General features: G+C 41.6%; 2 protein-coding genes and 1 pseudogene across 2 annotated transcripts; 1 reads left to right on the top strand and 2 right to left on the bottom strand.

Annotated features, from left to right (window-relative positions):
* Window positions 1–4,843: 4,843 nt before the first annotated feature.
* Window positions 4,844–5,736, bottom strand: LOC112873013 (annotated as a pseudogene).
* Window positions 5,737–8,287: 2,551 nt separating this feature from the next.
* On the top strand, window positions 8,288–12,197 carry LOC112875808. The gene is made up of 7 exons (XM_025939786.1): window positions 8,288–8,466; window positions 8,700–9,076; window positions 10,507–10,633; window positions 11,178–11,320; window positions 11,514–11,576; window positions 11,673–11,738; window positions 11,856–12,197. The coding sequence occupies exons 2-7, from the start codon at window positions 8,906–8,908 to the stop codon at window positions 11,934–11,936; spliced, it is 651 nt and encodes a 216-aa protein (XP_025795571.1). The 5' UTR covers window positions 8,288–8,466; window positions 8,700–8,905; the 3' UTR covers window positions 11,937–12,197.
* Window positions 12,198–14,938: 2,741 nt separating this feature from the next.
* On the bottom strand, window positions 14,939–17,321 carry LOC112875807 (pentatricopeptide repeat-containing protein At2g01390). The gene is given in 3 exon segments (XM_025939785.1): window positions 14,939–15,119; window positions 15,122–15,292; window positions 16,488–17,321. Coding segments are annotated over 3 exon segments (867 nt in total). The 5' UTR covers window positions 17,149–17,321; the 3' UTR covers window positions 14,939–15,084.
* Between the last annotated feature and the right edge of the window lie 3,898 nt (window positions 17,322–21,219).

Below are 21,219 nucleotides of genomic sequence, written 5' to 3'. Positions count from 1 at the left end.
TCCGCGTCGCTGGTCGCTGATCCAAGTGCCATCCACCGAGAGGCTCTCCGCTCTGCTGTTTATCTACAGACCAGTGAACAAACAAAATATCTTCTGGTGGAGATGCTTTTACAATGATAGTGAGCACTTCCCACCCCAACCACCATTGTGGGGCCCCTCCCTCCTTGATATCATTGGCATCAACCCCACCACCGTGAAGCTCAACAACTTCATTGCAGCCCACATGATGATGCCTGCTTGTGCCATGTGTCTTCTAGGAAGTTTCGTGTCTCGGCTGATGTCTCCTACCTCTATCGTAGCAGGTGTTAGGTTTTTCTTGATATGGATGTACTCTTCACCTTCTTGGAAGGTGATGATGTACAACTCATTTTATTAATAATACTATACGCTAAATTTATGAAAAAACAAGTTGCGGTTGTTGATGTAGATGCCTTTTTCGAAGCAATAAGCTCTATTTTGTGAGGATTTGGCATGGAGATGCCTTTTTCGAAACAATAAGCTTTATCTTGCCGTGGCGCTCTCTCTCTCTCTCTAGCTTGGACCATGGGTGTAGCTAGTGGGCTGCACGGGTATGGCAGGCATATCCTAAGCCCAGCCCAGCAAGGCAACAAGCATACAGGTATTATGTAAAAAAACTCTCTTCCTCCCGTCTCCCCTGGCTGTTCCATCCTCGCGTGGCCCGCGAGGGGCGAGCGCTCGTCCCCGGCACCCCCTGTCCCTGGCGGCCAGCCCTAGCAGGCTAGCTGATGAGGATATCACCACCAACGATACATCCACACCTACACCAGCATCTACTTCGCCAACAACACTTGGTCCTATTACTCGCGCTCGTGCTCGTTGACTTACCCATCAAGTAAGTTCAATCTTAAGCTCAGGTTCATCATATTTAGACAATGAAGACACATGCACTCTTATTTTACTCAGGAATAATGGAGTAGATCAAAAGGGGAGAGGCATCGCGCAGACTGGATTCGGACTGCAGGACAGACACGACTTGTGACGGCCACCACGACTACATCCGGACTCCATTTTGGGCGTTCAAGTACTTCCTGGAAAGCTTATAAAATCTAATTTTCAAAGGATCCAGAATTGCCTCCATATCTATTTGGAGTCAACCGCAATAGTCGATTTACTACAGAATCCTTTTCAGCCCACGGTGCTGCGTCACCCTATTTTGACCCAATGGGCCGTGTATCAAGTTGAGTCCAATTTGGATGCGTTCTAGGGTTCGGATATGACCCCAGCATCCTTGTGGTCATTCTTCCACTTCCTTATACCCCTTAGCCGCTGCCAAAAATACCGGGTGTTTTTGTAAGATGCAAGTTTAGCTTTTGCTACTTCCTTATAGGCGCGCGTGCTGATCCAGCCGCCCATCCACTTATTTTCGAAACCCCACCATATTTGAGATTCAGTTTGAGACCTTCAATTACATCTTGTATTTTTAGTACTTATTCTACTTGTTCTTCCTAGTTCTTCGATTGCTTGCGGGATGAGTGCCCTAGTGGCTGGGGTGTCGCGCTCCACAAGATCGTGGCAGCTATAGGAGGTGGTGTATCGGTTGCTAAGGTGCAGCGTCCTTGGAAGGCTATAGTTGGACCGTGAACATCATCTCCTCCATCAATCAAGTTATCCCACACCTCTCATCGAAAGATCAGAAACAAACGCTAGCGAATTCACATCACTAGCCATCAGGGCCCGCCGCCCCGCGGCTCCGGCTCCGCCCAAGGACATTTTTGGGTCTGATTTGCTTAAGCTAGAATTACAACTTGATACCTATATTGATGTCATGAGATATGATGATAGATTCAATGGTGTAGAAAACCTTGTTGACCTCTCAGTTGAGCTAGTGGAAACAAATAGGCACGATGTTTATGATTTGGTTTTCTTGCTTCTCAAAATGGTATTGCTTCTATAGGTGGCGACGACAAGTGTTGAAAGGGCATTTTTTTAGTATGGATTTTGTCAAAACCAAGCGGAGAAATAAGATGAGTGATAGTCTCTTGGATGATTGTCTTGTCACGTTCATTGAGAGAGATATTTTGGAAGATGTGGATAAAGATATGTAGTTAAGACTTTCATGGCCATTAGAAAGCGTAGGTCTCAAAAATAGTGTTGTAATCCAATTTGTTATTTAAGCGTGAAAAAAAGGTAATCCAATTTGTTATTTAAGGTTGTGTCGTTTATATTCCAAACTATTAGTGTGCTGTTCTAAACTATCTGGATTGTAATTTAAGACTTATTATGCCATTTAGTAGTTGTGTACTGAATTGTTGGATAATTTTTATGAAACTTTACCGAATTGCTAAATGGATTTTACTGGTTTGCATATAAATATTTTGTTTTGACATACCCCATACAAAAATCATAGCTCCGCCGCTGGCTTGGACCACTGCTTCTCTTGCCGAAGCCATCGCCTGTTCTGCCCAAATCACTTCTTTAGGCCTTTTTCATTGTGCTGGCTTAGGGGATGGCTAAAATTGTGATGACCTAGGGCTATGCATTTGTGATTTCAACCTAATATCTCATTCAAGTCCAGCCAATTTAATAGCAACCCAACAATTCACATGTCAGTTCCAGCTCCACATCTTTCTAGTCTGTTTTTTTACTTGTCGGTGTCAATATGCATACATTGCTTATAATCATCATACACCGAACCCTCAAGTTAGTACTTTATCTTCACAAACCCAATATCGTTATCTTTAGAAACTCCCTCTTCAAATGGAAATGCTTTGTAAACTCTCATAGATGCATTTTAACAAACATGAAGCTCAAGTCAATATTAACTATCCCCAAACTAAAATGCATATTAAGCACAATAAAAAAAATACATATTAACATTTCCAAACAATTGCCACTTTTCACTTTTACTATTCAAACTGGCAACATTTAGTTAAATAAAATTAAAATAGTATTAACAGATCTATATATATTCACATAAAAAAGATGTACGGTCAAGCATTAAGATATCAAATATCATTGGGATTCATTAGCTATTTGTATAAATATTTACGGAAAAGATGAATGGTCTAAAATCGTTAGGTAGTAAAATCAAAAGTGACAACTTTTTAAACTTTTCAAATGGAGGCTAGTAATCTACGAAGGCGTATTGTCCGTAACACTAGCCATCGCTTCATTTAGAAGGATATTCTGGCCCTGTTTGGCACAGCTGAAACTTGTTCAGAAGCCAGCTGGTGGCTAGCTGGCCAGAGAAGTAGCTGGTTAAAAAAGCAGCCGGTCACAGAAGTTAAATGTTTGGCAGACTGCTTATTGAATGGGCTAAAATCCTGTCAGAAGTGGGAAATGACTGAAATACCCTTACTGTTTACTGAATACATGTATTTCTTATGTACAGATATATATTTATTTATTTTTACAACAGAATAACAATAGAATTATTAACAACACAAATATATCATACAATTAATCATAAATTACTCTTAAATAAGATAATGATAACTTAATTATAAATTAGATAACATAATTATAAATTAGATAATAGAGTGTCATTAATCATTTTTTTGCGCAAATTACATTATCAATATCCTCCGGTCAATGCTTGCGCAATAGCATCTCGTACATCTCCCATATCTTCCTCATCACCAACATAACTAGTAGTAGTTCCCGCATCCCCATCAACATATGTCTCATCAGATGCAAGTGTATCAAAGTCATTATCACTCAAATTGCTATCTCTAATAAAGCTGTGCAACGCCATGCAAGCAATTATAATATTTGCTTGCTTCTCCATTGAGTAGTTCGGCATTTTTAAAAGAATGCGCCATTTCATTTTCAGCACCCCAAATGAACGCTCAATAACATTTCTAAGCGATGAGTGAGCATGGTTGAACAACTCCTTCAACCCAATTGGTTGGCCAGCATTTTGAAATTCTGCAATGTGGTACCTTTGACCTTTATAAGGTGCTAGATAGCCCTTTCTATTTGGGTAACCTGAGTCAACAAGATAGTACTTCCCGTCGGGAGGATGTGGAAAATTATTTTTGTATTTATTGAACACAGTGTCCCTCCATATGCGAGTATCATGAGCAGACCCAGGCCATCCCACTACACAAATGTGAACCTCATATCAAAATCACAAACAGCCATAACATTCTGATTGCAATATCCATGTCGATTCATATGCACTGCCTGCTCAGATGGTGGAACAATGACTTCAATATGTGTTCCATCTATTGCACCTATGCAATTTTTGAAATGAGGCCAGGATCTATGCTCTCGGATTTTTGGATGCACCACAGCAAAGGTCTCATCTATGGGTTTGATATTTTTGGCAGCCAAAAGATTCACAGCTTCTAAGACATCATTGAACCTCCTACTCACAGTTTCTAAAGAATGTGAAAAAATGTGCTTTGCTTGCCGAACTGATTGAGGTGCACCACACATCCATAAGAACATACCAAGTGCTTCTATCGAGCACATCTCATCTGAGGATGTCAAATCATAATTGTTAACTAATTCCTCATGCAAGCTATAGAACACTAACCTTCCCATTCTGAACATGTTATAGTAGCTCTCTTCATTACTGAGTTGCCTCTGAACAAATTGATAACCTGATTCTTCTGGCACTTTTCTTGGCTTCTTTTCAGATGAAGATATCCCACAATCAAACATTGCATAAGCTGCTATTGCTGCTGCTTCATACATCCAACCACTTGATTCACTTGAATTACTTGCCATTTCAGAATCATTAGACTCACTTGAAGTGAAAGCCATCTGTACAGATAACTGAAAGCCATATGTCAAAGTTCAAAATTCAAAACTGGTTCAGCATACAACACACTAAATTAAAGGTACAATACAAATGATAATTTGAAGATACAATACACTAGTAATCTCTAGTGTTTCTTCCTCTCCTCCCAAGTCCTCTTAAGCCATGCAAGCTTCCCTTCAGGGGTTTTAAGAGTGACAAACACATCTCTAAATTCCTTTTTGATGAGGAGTTGCGTGGCATAAAAATGTTCATCACTTCCTTCACATGCCCCAGCTTCAATGACTGATTGCAACATTTCTACTATCTCTTGCCTAACATGATCAATGGCTGAAGAAGTTGCAGAGCTTGAACTAGTTTTCTCCACAAATGAGTCCACAAAATGCTTGAACTGCATATCTCTAAAATTTTTCTTCCCCTTCTTTGGAGATTTATAAGCAGCACCTCTTTTCGCAGATTGTTTTTCAGCAGGACTTGGATGTACCTCTTGGACATCATCACTACCATTATCCTTATCATTACAATTTCCATTTCCATTACCATTACCATTACCAGCTGACCCCTCTCTTGCACCTGGAGCCACAACATTTGCATTGGTGCAGGACGCACCACTAAACATGATTTCAACATCTTCTTCGTTATCCAAAGGGGCAAATCTAAATTTTTTGCACAATAGCATGGCCTGAAACACAAAAACGCTATGAGTTTATATTATCATACAACAACATAATGAGATATACAACAAAATCAAATACAAGATTGCTTACATCAATTTTTTCTTCCCACCAATCATCACTAGCCACAATTGTACCGGTCTTTGGGTCTCTTCCCAATCCAGACGCACTAAGAAGTAGTGTCTTCCATGTGGTAAAATCAGCTTTCAATGCATCCCATCGGTTTTTCATTTGAACACGGGTGTAATTCCTACCCGTCCGTTCATTGAATTGGCTAATAAGGTTGGCGTAACCTTTGTTGTTCAAACAACCTTGTGGTCTGTTATTTGCCAAGACTTGTTCACACATATCTCACTAAAAATTTTTGCGGCATTTGCATCCCATTGTGCATTGGGTTTCCTAGTCTTTGGCATTGGCATGTTCTCCATCTATGCATTCAACAAATTCAACAAAGGAATTCACTCTCAAGTTTGCCAAACTCTAAATTTTAATGTTCTAACCAAAAAAATAGTCATGCATCCGTGATGGATATGATGTAATCCATCTTGTTTCTTGACAGGACAAGGCATATCGGCAGCACTCAAATTAAAGTCGGGCGTGCTACATAGTGGTGGTAGACAGTAAACATTTTCATTGCACGAATAATTGATTGAGATTAAGATTACATGGTGCATATCCATGGGTTGTCATTTAATTATGTTCGCTAGGAGGTAATAACAGAAAGTGTCAATCACTAGAAACATAAATATCACCAGTTGATTCTAAAATAAGGAACAACATTTTTGACTAATGATCAAGCAATCGAGCAAACTATGATTCCTAAAATCCCATATCTACGAAGGCGGTACCCAATAGTATGGTCAATTCAGGTGTACATACAACTAATGTTAAGCTCATCACCATTACGAAAATGGCTCAAATATTGTCTTAACATGTTACAAGGCTGACAAAAGTCCTTGCAGGACCCTCCAAATCTTGAACTTACAAATGAAATGTTCTGGCTGAAAACAGCTACCCGAGGTTTTTGAATTGTAGACTCAAGTACTCAAACATTTAATTTCTTTGTGTTTAAAAAGTTCATCTGAAGAATTTGCAGGATGTTAAAAGAAACAGCATTTTGTTTATCACCAGCAGCTATAAATTTATCATCAGAACTTACAAAATCTAGCTTAACTGAACCATCATTGGTTATCATTTTCTGGATCCAGAACACAACCATAGTTAGGCATTTCTATTGTACCGCTTTAAGTTTTTATCAAGTTTGTTGTACAATTAGGGCTTGAAATTGAGATATTCTAAATCGTGCATTTTTTTTGCTTTACTGCAAGTTACCTATCGTTATATAGCTTGGTTGAGTGGTTTAAGTGTTTAGAAGTTGGCCCTAGTCGTGCAAATTCAGAAGCTCCACCACTGCTAATGACCAAGAGATAAACAGATTTACTATGTCAATGACACCCAAAAAACAATTATATAGTTTGTATTTATCATTTTTATTTTTCATCTCTAAACTTTGTAATGCTTTTATACACTGTTCTCCTAAAATCTGTATGCGTACTTCTTGCACAAAACAGTTACAAATTGGGGAAAGTAAGTGTTGAACATTATTCCTGCAGAGGTTGCCCTTCTATTGAAACCAATTAGAAGCATATAAACTATAATATGCCAGCCAGCCAAAAGTCCAAAACAAAGAAATGCAAAGAAAACCTTGCCACTCAATAGATTTACTCGACAATGCAAATGCAAACAATCACTCCACATTGCATGATAACCAGATATGAAGTTACCAACATTCAAGCTCACTATATAATTATATATAGCCCTTTGAGGTTAGAATAGCAGGAATTGAGCCCTCAAATTCCATGAATGTTCTAAAAGATTCCCATACTCATAAACCAAACAACACAGTTTAAAGTTCACATATCTAAACTCCTATTCCTATATTTAGTACCTCCAACCAAATATGTTGCAAGAGAATTGATTATTGGTTAGAACAGGCAGAGCAAGGTGTAGGCCTAGCTATTTGAGACACGGATTGTCTTCTACTAATTTTTCACCTCGAAAAAAATACTCGGTATTTCCAAAAAAAGATCGGAGATAGACATGTATGCATTCAACTGGGCCAATACCTTCACACAGATCGGTTGAGGGAGGAGCACAGGAGGCTGTAGCGTCGAAGATCGTCGCAGGGGGCGGCGCTGGCTCGGCGCAGGCCGGAGCAGGAAGGCCGGCAGCTCGCCGGTGGTCGGCCGGGAACTCGCCGGAGGTTGGCGTGGGGTCAGCCGCCTGGGTTCTCCCAACCCTAGCTCGTCGCCATCGGGGAGAAAAATTGGATTGGGGAAGAGAGATGGGTGGAGAGGGAGGCAGCCCTATTTTGTATGATGACAAACGTGGGTAATTTTGATGAACTTTGAGGGAAGTTAGACCGCATAAGCTGCAGAAGCTGGTCCGCCCCCGCTACTGGTGGAACGCGCGTTTCCTGAAGGAGGTCCGCAAGCGCTGGTGGGGGAAGTGCCCAAGGAGCGGAGCGTTTAGCTAGCCCGCGGCTTAAAATTGCTCAGATGCTCAGAAGCTGGTTCAGAAGCTGCCCCAAACAGACCCTCTATAAACCATTTATCCAGTGGGCCCACCAGCACCCGGTCTAGCAAGACGCGGTCCACGATCCCACCAGGCCTCCCTCCTTTTACCCGGCTCCAAAATTCAAAACCATTCGAACCCACGGCCCGAATAAAGTAAACCACCCACGTACCCTCCGGGGGGCATTCTTGTCATTTCGCCCCTCACCCCGCCTCGCCCAGACGGCGGACGTCAGCCACGCGCCGCGCTCCCATTGGCCGTCGCCTGCGCCCCGGGATCCAGAGCAAGCAGGAGGTGTAGGGTACTAGCAGCAGGCCAGCAGCACAGGGAAACCGAAAAGCCAAGAAAGTCACCCACACACACGCGCGCGCATCCACACTCTGCTTCGCACAGACCAGCGCGCGCTCTTCCCAATTCCGCGAGGACCACCGGTCTGTCCCCTCCAATTTCGCGCGGATTCGGGTTCGGTGGCGCGTGATCTCTGAATTTCAGGTAATGTTGGCGCCCATATTGGGCTGGTTTTGCTGGGGTTTTTGCTGCATTTTCTTGATCGCGAATTGGTGGCCTTGTTGATGCGGCGGGGAGGGTTTAATTGCAGGATTTCCTGGGAATTGCGGATCGTGAGCGCTTGATCTTGTTCTTGGAGCAAAAATCTGTATCTGATTGGTTCGGTTCTCAAGGCATTTTGGGGGCATGTTCTGATCAAGATTCGATTGGTTCTGCAGCGAGGAGGTCCAATTCGGTGTCAATTTGCGCGAATCCTGCCTCCCCGATGCTCGATCTCGAGTGCCCCGGAAGTGCATTCGCAGGATTGGTCTGATCCCGCCGCGAATTTCGGGGATCTCCGGGCCATCTCGCCGTGCGACAACAGGGGAATTGGGCGGCAATTGGGGAGGATTCGCGGCAGGGGGGACGCTGATCCGGCGGCGAGATGATTGCGGCGGTGAGCCAGGTGCCGGCAGGCTGGGGCGAGGATGAGATGTCCGTGCTGCCGCGGCACACCAAGGTGGTGGTCACCGGCAACAACCGCACCAAGTCCGTGCTCGTGGGCTTGCATGGAGTCGTCAAGAAGGCCGTCGGCCTCGGAGGATGGCATTGGCTGGTAATTCGCTATTTCCACTCGCAACTGCGGAGTTCTTTTTATTCCCAGATCTTGTTTTGCTGCAATGTGAATTGCTTTTCTAGTGGTTACTTTTGGGTTTGAGTTGCTCTAGTGTTTCCGATCAGGTCCACGTTGGGAGGATTTTAGCATAATTTACCTTGGATTGCTAATCTGGATTAGTTTATTGCAGTTTGGATCGGTCTTGTTTTCTTTACTTTTGGTTCAAAGTTTAGGTTCGAGTTATTGCTGCACTTTTGTTGCTTGCGGTTTGATTGCTTGATTCAGCATTGGGCTAATCCTAATTGCTCTGGATCTTGCTCCCCATCTAGGTTGCAATACTGCAATTGAATTTATTCACCAAGATTGAAAGTTTCTCCAGCTATGTTCAATTATTCAGAAAGAAACTTAGATCTTGGTTCCTCACTGTCACTGGTATGGTTGTGGTCCTGGTTGCACTGGAGAGTTTCATGTTGTTTGATCCGTGTTTGAATTGGGCTGTCAGCATCAATCGTGAAAATCGTGGCCGTGGACCACTATTGCTTGTTGGCTTGGATATCTTTGGCTGCCTACACTGGAGTCTGGTTGCAGCTAATGATGGATTTTAGGGAATTTGAAGTGAATTGTGTTCTTTGGAATTTCTAGAGGCACCTCATAAATTATTTCTTTCTGTATGCGTCTGGATTTGAGCCTTGGCACTTGGCACTTGGAACTTGGGAGGATACTCTTAGGAATATCTGCCAGGATTTCACTGTTCCTAGCATTTTGTCAACGAAATGAATCGGCTTAGTCTTAAATTGATTGTAGATTTTGTTTTGGAAAAATTATATATATATATTTTTTGTTACTGAGAGGCATTCCATATAAGCGTATAACTAATGCTAAGCAGCCATCATGCCCTGCAGTTAGTGAGTTCATAAATCTCTGAACTATTTACTACCTACTTGACAGTAAGGATCCTCGGAGAATTAACAATCTTGTGTGAAAATATTTTCATTGCATAATTCTAATTTCTTATGTTGTCTGTAGACTTGCTGATTACCTGCGATATGTCTGATTCTGGTTCCAAACTTCCAATATAAAAACTGCTTATGTTGCTGTCATATTCATTGGCAATGAAGATGATGCATCGATTTGGACTTGTCACCAATGTGATAGTTTGGTCCTATTTGGCACTCTGCACCAATTTTTCTGATCTACGGCACCAGCACATGTTCTCTAGATCCTATTGTGTCAGGCATATTTGACGCTTAGTCCTTTCTAATCTAAATAACTGCATAAATTGAATGAGATAATAATAGGATACTTTGTGGGAACATTTGATTTCAAACAAACTCGTGGGGGTAAAGGTGCTATTGCATCCGTTGATATTTTGCCTTCAATTTGCACTCAATCCCAAACAAAATGTGATTTTGTCTGCTGTCAAATTCCAGGTTCTTACTAATGGCATAGAGGTGAAGCTGCAAAGGAATGCTTTAAGTGTTATTGAACCTCCAACTGGCAACGAGGAGGATGATAAATTTGATTGTGAAAACATGCAGTGGAATAGTTCAGATATGGGTAAGATACTTGGATGATACTTTTTTTTTTCCATTTCAGTCATCATCCTGTTTCAACCTACGTTTCTTTAAGTGTCACAGTTCGTATTTGAAACTCTTTCCAATGCTTGTTTCCCAGATATACTAAAATTCGAGTAAGAATAGATGCTTTTGGTTATACTCATAACACTTCATTTCTTGGAGACTAGGAGTATTACACTTTCCTTCAAACAAGTTAAGAAATAAGTCAGTCCTATTACTCTGCCACTCTAGTTTTAGTCTCTTCTGCGCTTAATGACCATACATTTTGGCTGAGATTGATTCCAAAGCGTGTGGTCAAAATAACCCAAAATACACTCGGATCTATCCAAGTAGAGCTGAAAAAGTTCAACGGACAAATAATGTTCCTCCTAGGAACCAGCATTGCATTTAATTAAAGAATATAATTACACATGCCTTTAGGGTCATGGATCTGTTTAGCTTAATCAGAAGCACAGTTTCTTGTTACCTAACCGTGTCCTGCAACTTGGCCATATGTGTCTATAATGTTGCCTTCTTTCTTGCAGCATCTGATGATGCACAATCACCAAAGGCACAGCGGTCAAGGAGCAGACAGCATAGGGGATTCCACAGAAAATCCCTCAGCCGCTCAATGTCATGTGACTCCCACTCCAAGACGTCTGTTTCCTCGGCCTCAAGAGCTCACACGGTGTGACTTTTGCTCCCTTGGGTTGTGTGCTTGAAATCATTTGATTGGAACCCAAAAATCATTCCACAGTAATCTATGTCAATGCCTCAATGCAGTTTTAATCTCAGTCATTGCTCAACTATGTTTGCACCACATTGCTTCTGCACCTTGTATCTTTGCATTTTGGCTGAAGTGTCGATTGTTAACTCTGCAGAAAGTTGACCTGAGCAAGCTAGAACTGACTGCGCTGTGGAGATATTGGCGCCATTTCAATCTTGTAAGTACAGCTTTGATTCCCAGATTAAGGGCCTGCTATCAACTGCCAATGTCCAATTATGTTTAATTGTTCTAACTGACTGCATTTGCTAAACAGGATGCAAGTCCTAATCCGTCCAGGGAGCAGTTGATTGATGCTGTTCAAAGGCACTTCATGTCCCAGGTTGCTAAACAAATTTAGTTCTGTCTTCTGATCCAGCAACTTGCATCATTATGATGTGAAATCCTGACATGGTCTAATTTGCGTGTGAATTCCAATTTGCTTTTGCCCATGCTGAAGCAATTGGATGAGTTGCAGGTCATCATTGGCTTTGTGCAAGCTGCAAAGAGGCTGAAGACCAGTATGAAAAGCGAGGCTTGAACTTCAACTAACAGATTCAAGATAGGATGCAGCATGTTTGATGAATGTTACCGTGCTATGTAATATATATGCATCAAGTTGCTTAGATTCAGGTGGCTAGGTTAATGCACAACTAGACTATGTTAGCCTCATCTGATGTAGATATGCAGTATTCTGTCTAAAGATGTTTCAACCTCTAGCTCAGTTATTTCCTGCTGACTGGATGTGGATTGAAATGACAAGTTAAACGAGTTCTTTTGTTAATCTTTGGATGTTTACCAACATCTCTGTCCATCTTTGCCCCAGCAAATTGCATGTAGAACTAATCAGGAGTGCAGAATATATGGTGGCTAAAGTGCTAGTGAATTACTCCCTCCATCCCAAAAAACAAGTCATCCTAGGAATTATAGGATAAATTAACAAGAAGGTAAAATAACCATATTTACCTTTATTTATTACCCATATTTGGCACTAATTGATTCTTGCATGCACATGCACTTTCTAAATAGGTTTCTAAATAGGGTAAAATGACTTGTTTTTGGAACAAATTTTGAATCCTAGAATGACTTGTTTTTTGGGATGGAGGGAGTACCCAATAATAGCTTTTGTATGGTGAAGGTGAGCTTAAGTAGGAGCCAAGACCCATAAAGTGAGCTTTGTGGAGGGTCTGCTGAGTTATAGTTTGAGAAAAGTGGCATCACCAAGCTTCACCATGCGCACCTTTTGAAGTGGTCTGCCGATCAAGGACATGAGCATATGAACATACCTGAGTGCTTTTCGGAAGGTGAGATGCTGTTAGCATCGAGATAGAAATCAAGCACCAGAAAAATTCACCTGAGAAGAACATTTAAGGTAAAAAATGTATCCTCAATTTCGATGCAGCCAAACAAAGACACCCATCTGTCCTGTGAGACTAACAAATTTCACAAAGATTCAATGGGGACCATTCACAGGAATATAAATGTTGCGATTTGATGATCCCAGCACCTAATATTAGATCACACCAACTGGTTTCCTGCTTGAGAGCAACCAATGGTAACGCAAAACCTTTACATAATCCCAAGAAAACAGAAATGTCTGGCGGTCCATCTTAAGTTGCTGTATACATAGAAACACCACTGGAAAAAAGTACTAATTGTACAGTATAGCATGCAAAAGCATGAATGGTAAGAATTCCTAAGAACAAAGCATAAGCCGCTTCCTATTAAATCGATAACTTTTCACCATAGCTCCAGATGTTTCAGATTTGGATTGGACCTACCATTGAAATCATCATGCATACCCTTTTTTCAACAGAATTTCTACACATGGTATATATGTAGATAATGCATCGTGCTACAACTTACATAATACAAGAATCACATGCAAATGCATTATAAAGCACTTGCCATTTCTCATAAAAAGAAAATAAGTTTATCATTGTTGGATAAAGCAAGGTATAGTTTTATAGGTGGATGGAGTAATACTTACTTTTTGTTTGTTATTCCAGCCTTGGAGGACACTGGGCTTCCCCACATTTAGCTGCAAACTTGGTGCTTTCTAGAAGTTCCTGCACATCTTCATATTTGTCTTGATTAACTCCAGTTCCCATACAACATTATGAAACAATCTTGCAACTACTTGAATATTGCACATGCCACAAAGGTAATACAAAATTAACAGAATTTTGCTAAGATTTGGGAGTATGATAGATGAGATAATCCAATCATATTTACCAAACTGGCCACAAAATAATCATTAGAAAACTATGAAGAAGAAGCAGTCCATAGATGTCTATATTTTGAGCTCTAATGTGAATTGAGAAAAGCTTGCGGAAAGGAAAGTTGATGAAAAAAAAGGCAAATGTTTCTCCATTAGCATCATATTTTCATTTACCTTGAAAAATATGTTTTTTTAAGTTTGTCCTTACTTTAAGGTAAAATCTATTTTCCACCCATGAACTATAGACAAAGTCCAATATTCAATCCTGAACTCCTAAACCAGACATCCGACAACCCACAATTATTGAAACTGGACAAATTGCCGCATTGATCCCATTCAAAGGAGGTTTTTCTTTGATGTGGCACTGACATGGAAGCTAGTACAAAACTGCCAGATGTCCCAGTTTAGGAGCTTCCATGCCAACGGATTTGTCTCCAATGAAATCAGGAAGCTAACATCAGGAGTTACAATTCTAGATTATTGTAGTTTGCACTGGCTTCCATGCCATTCCTTAGTTTCACTGTCTAGTTTTGGAGAACTTGAAGCTCCAATTTTTCAATTTACAGATGAACCCATTTCTTTTATTCCATATCAAAGCAAATATCAAGGTATACATGTGTGCTGATACCTTCAAGCTGAGGCAGGATGGAGCTGAAATGATTAGAACACTGTATATGAAATCATCTTAAAAAATCATCCATGCAGGCCACAAAACAGATAGTTACATAAGCTATCTTCAGGTGAGCACTGATCACGATACTGAAGATGCCATTGCATATTCATTCTTTCTCTTCTGTAGTGTTCTGATTCCTCCTTCCGCCTAGCCTTTTGTAAGCCATGTATCAGGACTTCATATGTACCCGAGCATGCAGGTATTCCCATAGTTTTCATTTGTGTGAATAGATCAAGAGCACCGTCAACTTTGCCAGCTTGAAAATAGGCATTGATAAGGGCTGTGTAGGAAACTACATTCTTGTCTGCAGTCAACAATCTAAAAATCTGAGCTGCGTATGCAGACTGCCCAGCATAGCCCAGTCTGAGTATTAAAATAGATGATAGATATGTCCCAAGATTGCAACCAGATTTAATCAATCCTTCAACAATCTCTACAACTAAATCAAATGAACTGTTTCTGATGTACTGACCAAGAAGAGAACAGTATGCAGACCTACCAAGTTCACAGCCTACTCTTAAACTATAACGCATAACTGTAAGCCCACAAGACAGTCTACAGTTTGCACAACTGGCCTCCATAACATCAGACAGGATATGGGTTTCCATTTTCACATTCTTTGAGGCCATTTCGTTAATCATTTCTTCTATAGCAGACCAGTTTTTTGCAGATAAAAGGTAGAGAATAGTACTTCTATCAGTAATGTAGCCTCGGTCAGACAATATTGGGTCAGATTCAATGCCTTCATACGAAAGATGGGGGTTTACTTCCCGAAGAAGTTCATCACTATCACCACTAGCTTTTAGAGCTTCTAGTGCTTCCAAAAAAATAGGCCGGCGAAGAACAATGAAACGCTCCTTCATGTACTGAAGAATGCGAGTCATAACTGATGTCTCACCAGCCCTGGAGCATTTCTGGACCAGAATATTGCAAAGTGCTTTGTCTGGTTCTATGCATGCTTCTTTCATCTTGTCCATAATCTCAAGAGTAGCTTCAAATTTTCCTGGGTTCAGTTAGATTCATGTTAATATATGATGGCACAAACACTTATAATGTAAGTATATATAAATCATATCAATGATATACGTCAGTCAAAATGGCATTTTGGATATAAACTAACATATTGTCTAAAGAGGAATTGGTTAGCACTTCTATTAAATTGAACATTCACCAGTCAGATTAATGCCTGAAACTGACAGACGACACCAGACAAACTACTTCCATTGAAGTGGTTGCAGAAAACTGTTGTGATTTGAGTTACACTTTAATGGCACACAGAAAACCTTCCAGCAGCCAGTGCATAGTACAACTAAGATGCTGCAGCTCTGGATCCCAACTTGGTAGACAAGCTGATAAAATGAAGACGAGGGCTTGAGACCTGACTGGCACTTAGGCCAACTAAGAAACTCTTCCCTGACTTCAGATTTGTCAGTTCTTGCTTATAGTGTACTCAGGAATGGTTGAATGGAGCTTTCCACATTTCCATAAGAGAAATTGGGTTGTGCAAGGTGATATTTTCAACAATACAGTGATCTGACTTAGATGGCTACTCGATTGAATTCAAGAATGCATATAGATATTCGAATGCTGAATATCATTCTTGGACAATGTGGAATAGTAGGTACATTCTCAAGGCTCTAGAATGGAATGGTTGCAGCTACTTCATTTCTAGTCTGATAACATGGTAGTAAACATGTGAAAAAAGCAGGTTAAAGGAGCCAATGCATTTCCAACGAGTAGGGTTACTAGTTTATTACTTAATGCAAAAATAACCAAGGCACCAAAATTGTAGAAGCACAGTTAACGTTATAGAGAACCAGAGAAACGTGCACCAATCAAATCACACAGGCTAAGAGATCTCAGCAAAGTGTGTGAAGGCTGATAAACGAATTTTATGATTCAGCTGTTGCACTAGCAATGAAGCATACACTCCATTTGATAAAACCAACTATATTAGGATACCATTTTCCAAGTCTATCACCCACATTCCAAGAAAAACACCAGAAGATAACCTGCAACCATAAGCGTTTCATTGAGCAATCTTGACACAACCCACCATGGCTCCTTTAACATAGCAACCAAGGGATGCCCCCTTTTGGGCAAATCATTTAACAGCAACGAGCAGCTAATATCCAGTACGCAGTAGCTAAGCATGATACACAGATAACATCTGGCAAGCATTGGGTCGAACAGGTCACCTGCGTCGGCGAGATGCTCGATGAGCACGGTGTACGTCTTGCAAGTCGGGCGCAGCCCCTCAGCCACCATCTCCCCAAACACCCTCCGCGCCTCCTCCGCCCTCCCGGCGTCGAACAGGATCTTGACGCACGCCGTGTAGCTGACGACAGTGGGCCTGCTCCTCGCCTTCATCTCCGCCCACACCCGCATGGCGCCATCCACGTCCCCGGCCCGCGCGAGCCAGTGCATGACAGTGGTGAAGGTGGCGGCGTCGGGCGACACCCCGGCTCGGAGCATCTCGGCGAGGAGGCGGAGCATGGCCGGAACGCGGCCGGCCTCGCCGAGGAGGTGGATCAAGGAGGTGTAGGTGAAGCGGTCGTGGCGGAAGGTGGGCGACGCGGAGGCCGCGAGGCGGAAGAAGAGGAAGGCCTTCTGGAGCGGCGGGTGGGTCTTGAGCACGCGCGCTACTGTGTGGGAGTCCCAGGCGAGGCCGGGGAGGGAGAGGAGGAGCGGGCGCGCCGCCGACCAGGGGTGGTCGCGGAGGATGGCGGTGGCGCGGCGCACGACGTTGCGGGTGTAGGTCGGCGCCGCCAGGGGAGGCGGCTCGGCTTTCCCAGGGGGTTTGTGGTGGCGGCGGCGAGGTGGTCTGGCGGGGAGGAACCGGCGGCTGCGGCGGAGCATGGCGGTCGGGGAGGCGGCGACGAGGGGAGACGGTTTCTTCGCGGCGTAGCGCGGCAGTGCGCACGCCGTCTGGCGACGAGGACGAGCAGCCCAAAGTAGTGGCGGCTGCTGGTGGTGGTGGTGTTCTCCGGCGCGGCGAACACCTTCCTTGTCCGCGCACGGCGCACCTGCTGGGTTAGCCGGGTGGCCCAGGGGAGGCTGTGGGCCTGAGACCCCCCCGGCAAAATTGATTGTATGGCCCAGCCCATGCGGCCCCAACCAGGCCTGAAGCATCATGCAGCATGCTCGTTCGTTGCTAAGAGAATGGAGGAGATTTTTCGGGAGACTATCTAAAAGTTAACTAAATAATCCCTTAATATTTTTGGAAACTTGACAACAATCGTAGGAGCCTCAGCGATTTGTTTAAAACTAGCATCAATTTTGTAAATTTAGGTAAGAAAGTTGCAAAAAGGTGGACAGCCATTTTGTCAACTTACTTCAATGATTTCCGAAACATTTTAACCGTGTTAAATTCAAACGCTCCAGTAAAAGGAAAGTAAATGGTAACTAGCTAGCACTTAATTGCTCTCATACTTGCACATGTGAAATGTAGTAAAGTTCGAGTGATTTGGCGTAAAGTTCAAAATTGTAAGACCTATTTTGATTGGGGAAATGTTAAATTTTGACTAATAATGAGCTAAATTATATGTACATTTTATGCAAACAGCGGAACAGAGATGCAAACAGTCAGGTGTTCTGAAATTATACAACGCGTTCCTTCTTATGCGTGTTCTGAAATTATGCGTGAGCAAGCAAATTCAATATGCAAATAATGAGCAAACAAATGCAAAAAGTGCGGCTGCTTGATGCTAATCTATGTCAAAAATAAATTTATTATTTGGCCCTCTAAACTATTTATGAGATGTGTCATGCATATTAAGGAAAATAGCTTCAGATAATTCTGAAATGCAGAAATCCTATTGTTCAAGTATACCTGAACTTAATTCTTTTGCCTATTTTCTATTGCTGTCTTCAAGGGATCATTTATGGTTATTGCTATCTGCATGTTTGGGCAACCTCGAGTGCTCTCAAAACAGTCATCAGTCAAACATTGCTCACTGGACATCATTATAGTACCAGTAGTCTTTGTTCTTAGGTAGTATGATATCATTACAGGTTCACCTGGTTCAGTATTATAATTTCAGGTTCAGTAACAAGTTAAGGACTCTAATTAGTAAGTTTTGTGGTGCCATTCGGAGACCTCCCACCAAGATCGATCAGCAAGTTTTGTGGTAAATTTCGTTTAAAGATTGATTGGTAATTTTTTTTATCTTTACGATATCCAGTAAATATGGGCACTGCAATTAGTCCTACTCATTGTAGATTTGTTTACAGTTTAAGGGGTTCATCGATTCCTCTTGATGGATCGTCGCCCTCCACTTGGTGATGTCACAAACTCAACAAACCTCGGATATGGTCGTGGTCGTAAGAGATTAAGAGTAGAAACTGGTCTGGCACCATTGGTTGAAGAAGAAAATGTTGCTAGCGGCGAGCATTGTATTATTTTCCTTTGACTGCTGATTTACTTGATTTTGCTTCGCTTCCTATGCATTTTAAATGTTAATTATTTTCATAATTTTCAGATGGTGATGACATTGAAAATATTGACCCGGCAGAACGTAGGAGGCAGAAGAGAAGGGATAAATATGCCAGTTTGACAGAGGAGCAGAAGGAACAGAGGCGTGCCAAGGCAAGGGAAAATTACCATCGTAGGAAAGCTGAAAGGAAAACAATCAACACGTCTCAGCCTAAATCTGGTGCGACATTATCTTTTAATCTTTACATGACCACTTCACATTGACCAATGAGCATAACAACAATCAGCAGGCACAGGTGCGTCTTCGGAGTCCATGCCTTTCCACGAGATAACCAACATCACTGAATCAGTTGCGTATAATGGGCATCAGTTTGGAAGTACCACGTCTATTGTCAACGAGCTACAACCAAATTCAGCCACGAGTATATCTATTAGAGGCATTTTTTTAGTTCTATTGGTAAATTGTTGACGTTCAACATATCACGGGCATGGACTTTTTAATATATAATACTTGTATGACCAGAGTTACTCAATGAGCTTGACCCGAATGATGGTGGCGATAACTGGCTGCATAGAAATGATACATACAAAAGGCAAAAAAGGGGAAGCTCTGTTTCTGCATTTGATCCATCATTAATTTCAGAATGTCCATTGTCAATTGAAGGTTACTATATAAAAAGCCTATATACGCTCTCTTTGGTAAAATTGTTTCTCTAGATTCTCTAATTACTAATATTCAATTCAGCAGGTGTTGATGAGGTGACTCCGCAAGAACGTAAGAGGGAGAAAGATAGGGAACGATATGCTAATTTATCAGATGCAGCAAAACAAGAGAAAGTTTTAAAAATTATGCAGGCTCGTATACAAAAGCACATGCATACACCAGGTATACTATATGTATGGCACGTCTGAGTATTATATAGAACCTGCGTTTACTTTTTTCCCTTTCCCAGATTCTATTTGGAACTGCACAGTCTGTGGTAACAGACGTGGTTAGTGGTCCTACGACAAGGGGAGCTGTCAAGGGTATTGTTATCCAATGAATATTTTAAATTTATATGCTCACACTGACATTTGTAAAGAAAATCAATTTGACATCTCACTGCAAACAGGGATAAATAATGGTCCAGGCGATAAAGACCATTTTGACTCGGGTATTTGGGAACCAGCACTTGCAATGGATGGTAATTTATTCTATAGTTCTATAAGTGTGACTCGTCATTTGCTGTGTACAAGAATGTGTTGGACCAAACCTAATATTTTGTGTTCTCATCAGAGGAGGATTTGGATTGTTTGGAACCCGAAGATGGTGGACCAGACATTTACGAAGATGATGAAGCGAGGGTGTTTAATGAAAGAGGTAACTTCATTTGCACGTATATCTATTTTTTAAATCTTGATAGTATGCTACATTGAATTATTTTTATTAAGTCTATTTGTTTTCATAACTTTTCATGTTCTAGATGTTCGATATGAGACACACAGAGATCCTGACATGGCTGTCGCACATCATGATCCTTATGATGGAGTGTATAAAAGCTTGCCAACTGCTCACCATATTTTGTGAAAAGTGCTGAATTGCGAGTATTGTGGTGCCATAAAGTTTCCAGGTGAAGGTCCTGATTTTTGTTATAGGAAGGGGAAGGTGAATATATACACTCCAGATGTGCCCGGTGATCTTCTCACTTGTTCACAAGTCAGACAGATAGCCATGCATTGTATTTCAGAAAGAACATAAGATATTTCAACTCACATTTCTCTTTCACTAGCTTTGGTGCCACCGTTGATCGTCATCTCGCCACTGCTGTAGGTGTTCTTTTTCACTACACACTTCTTTGAAACCCTTTTTGTATATATCGTTGCTCAAGGTGTTAGTGATGCCTTAGGTACTGGTATTTATGCTTTCAAAGTACATGGATAAATCTATCACAAGTTGGATCAGTTGGTGCCAGGTGGGAAGGGTCCTCGACATATGCAGTTGTATTTCTATGATACAGATGAAAGTATTGCGCACAGAACAAAGAGGTCTCCGCATCGTGATGCTAATGTGATAAAAAAATCTTGGATATATTATTACAAAATAATAATCCATATGTTCATACATTCAAGAGTCTAGGGCAAGTGGGAAACGTTGACAAATTATAGAATCGAACTTAATACGACTATTTCAGTGGACCAAAGGAGGTACAATGCACCAGCAATGGAATAGGTGGCTGCAATCTGGCTGGATGGAAATGACGAGCAACGTAGGTTTACTAGAAGTTTAATGATACGTGGAAACTCAGGCCGTGCACACTTTATAAGAGCATACTATGGCTGCTATTTATCCTCTATTTTATCCTGGTGGTGAAACAGGATGGGAGGATAAAAATATACTATTGGAAGATCCAACAGCGGTGCGTTTTCCTAGGAAAAAAAGAGAAAGTATACAAAGCGTAAAAAAACAGGTATGTGCAGTTGAAGATGAAGTCACCCCAGAGGAGCAGAAAAGGGAG

This window comes from Panicum hallii, chromosome 9 (genome assembly GCF_002211085.1).
Source record: "Panicum hallii strain FIL2 chromosome 9, PHallii_v3.1, whole genome shotgun sequence".
Taxonomy (NCBI): domain Eukaryota; kingdom Viridiplantae; phylum Streptophyta; class Magnoliopsida; order Poales; family Poaceae; genus Panicum; species Panicum hallii.
The sequence above is the reverse complement of the archived record's forward strand: the minus strand, read 5'-3'. Positions and strand labels throughout refer to the sequence as shown.

Bases quoted from the DNA above. Each gene is read 5' to 3' on its own strand.
- LOC112875808 (XM_025939786.1), top strand. From the start codon at position 8,906: ATGATTGCGGCGGTGAGCCAGGTGCCGGCAGGCTGGGGCGAGGATGAG. The intron at 11,577-11,672 runs GTAAGTACAGCT...TTTGCTAAACAG, and splicing joins ATTGGCGCCATTTCAATCTT to GATGCAAGTCCTAATCCGTC. The intron at 11,739-11,855 runs GTTGCTAAACAA...CCCATGCTGAAG, and splicing joins AAAGGCACTTCATGTCCCAG to CAATTGGATGAGTTGCAGGT.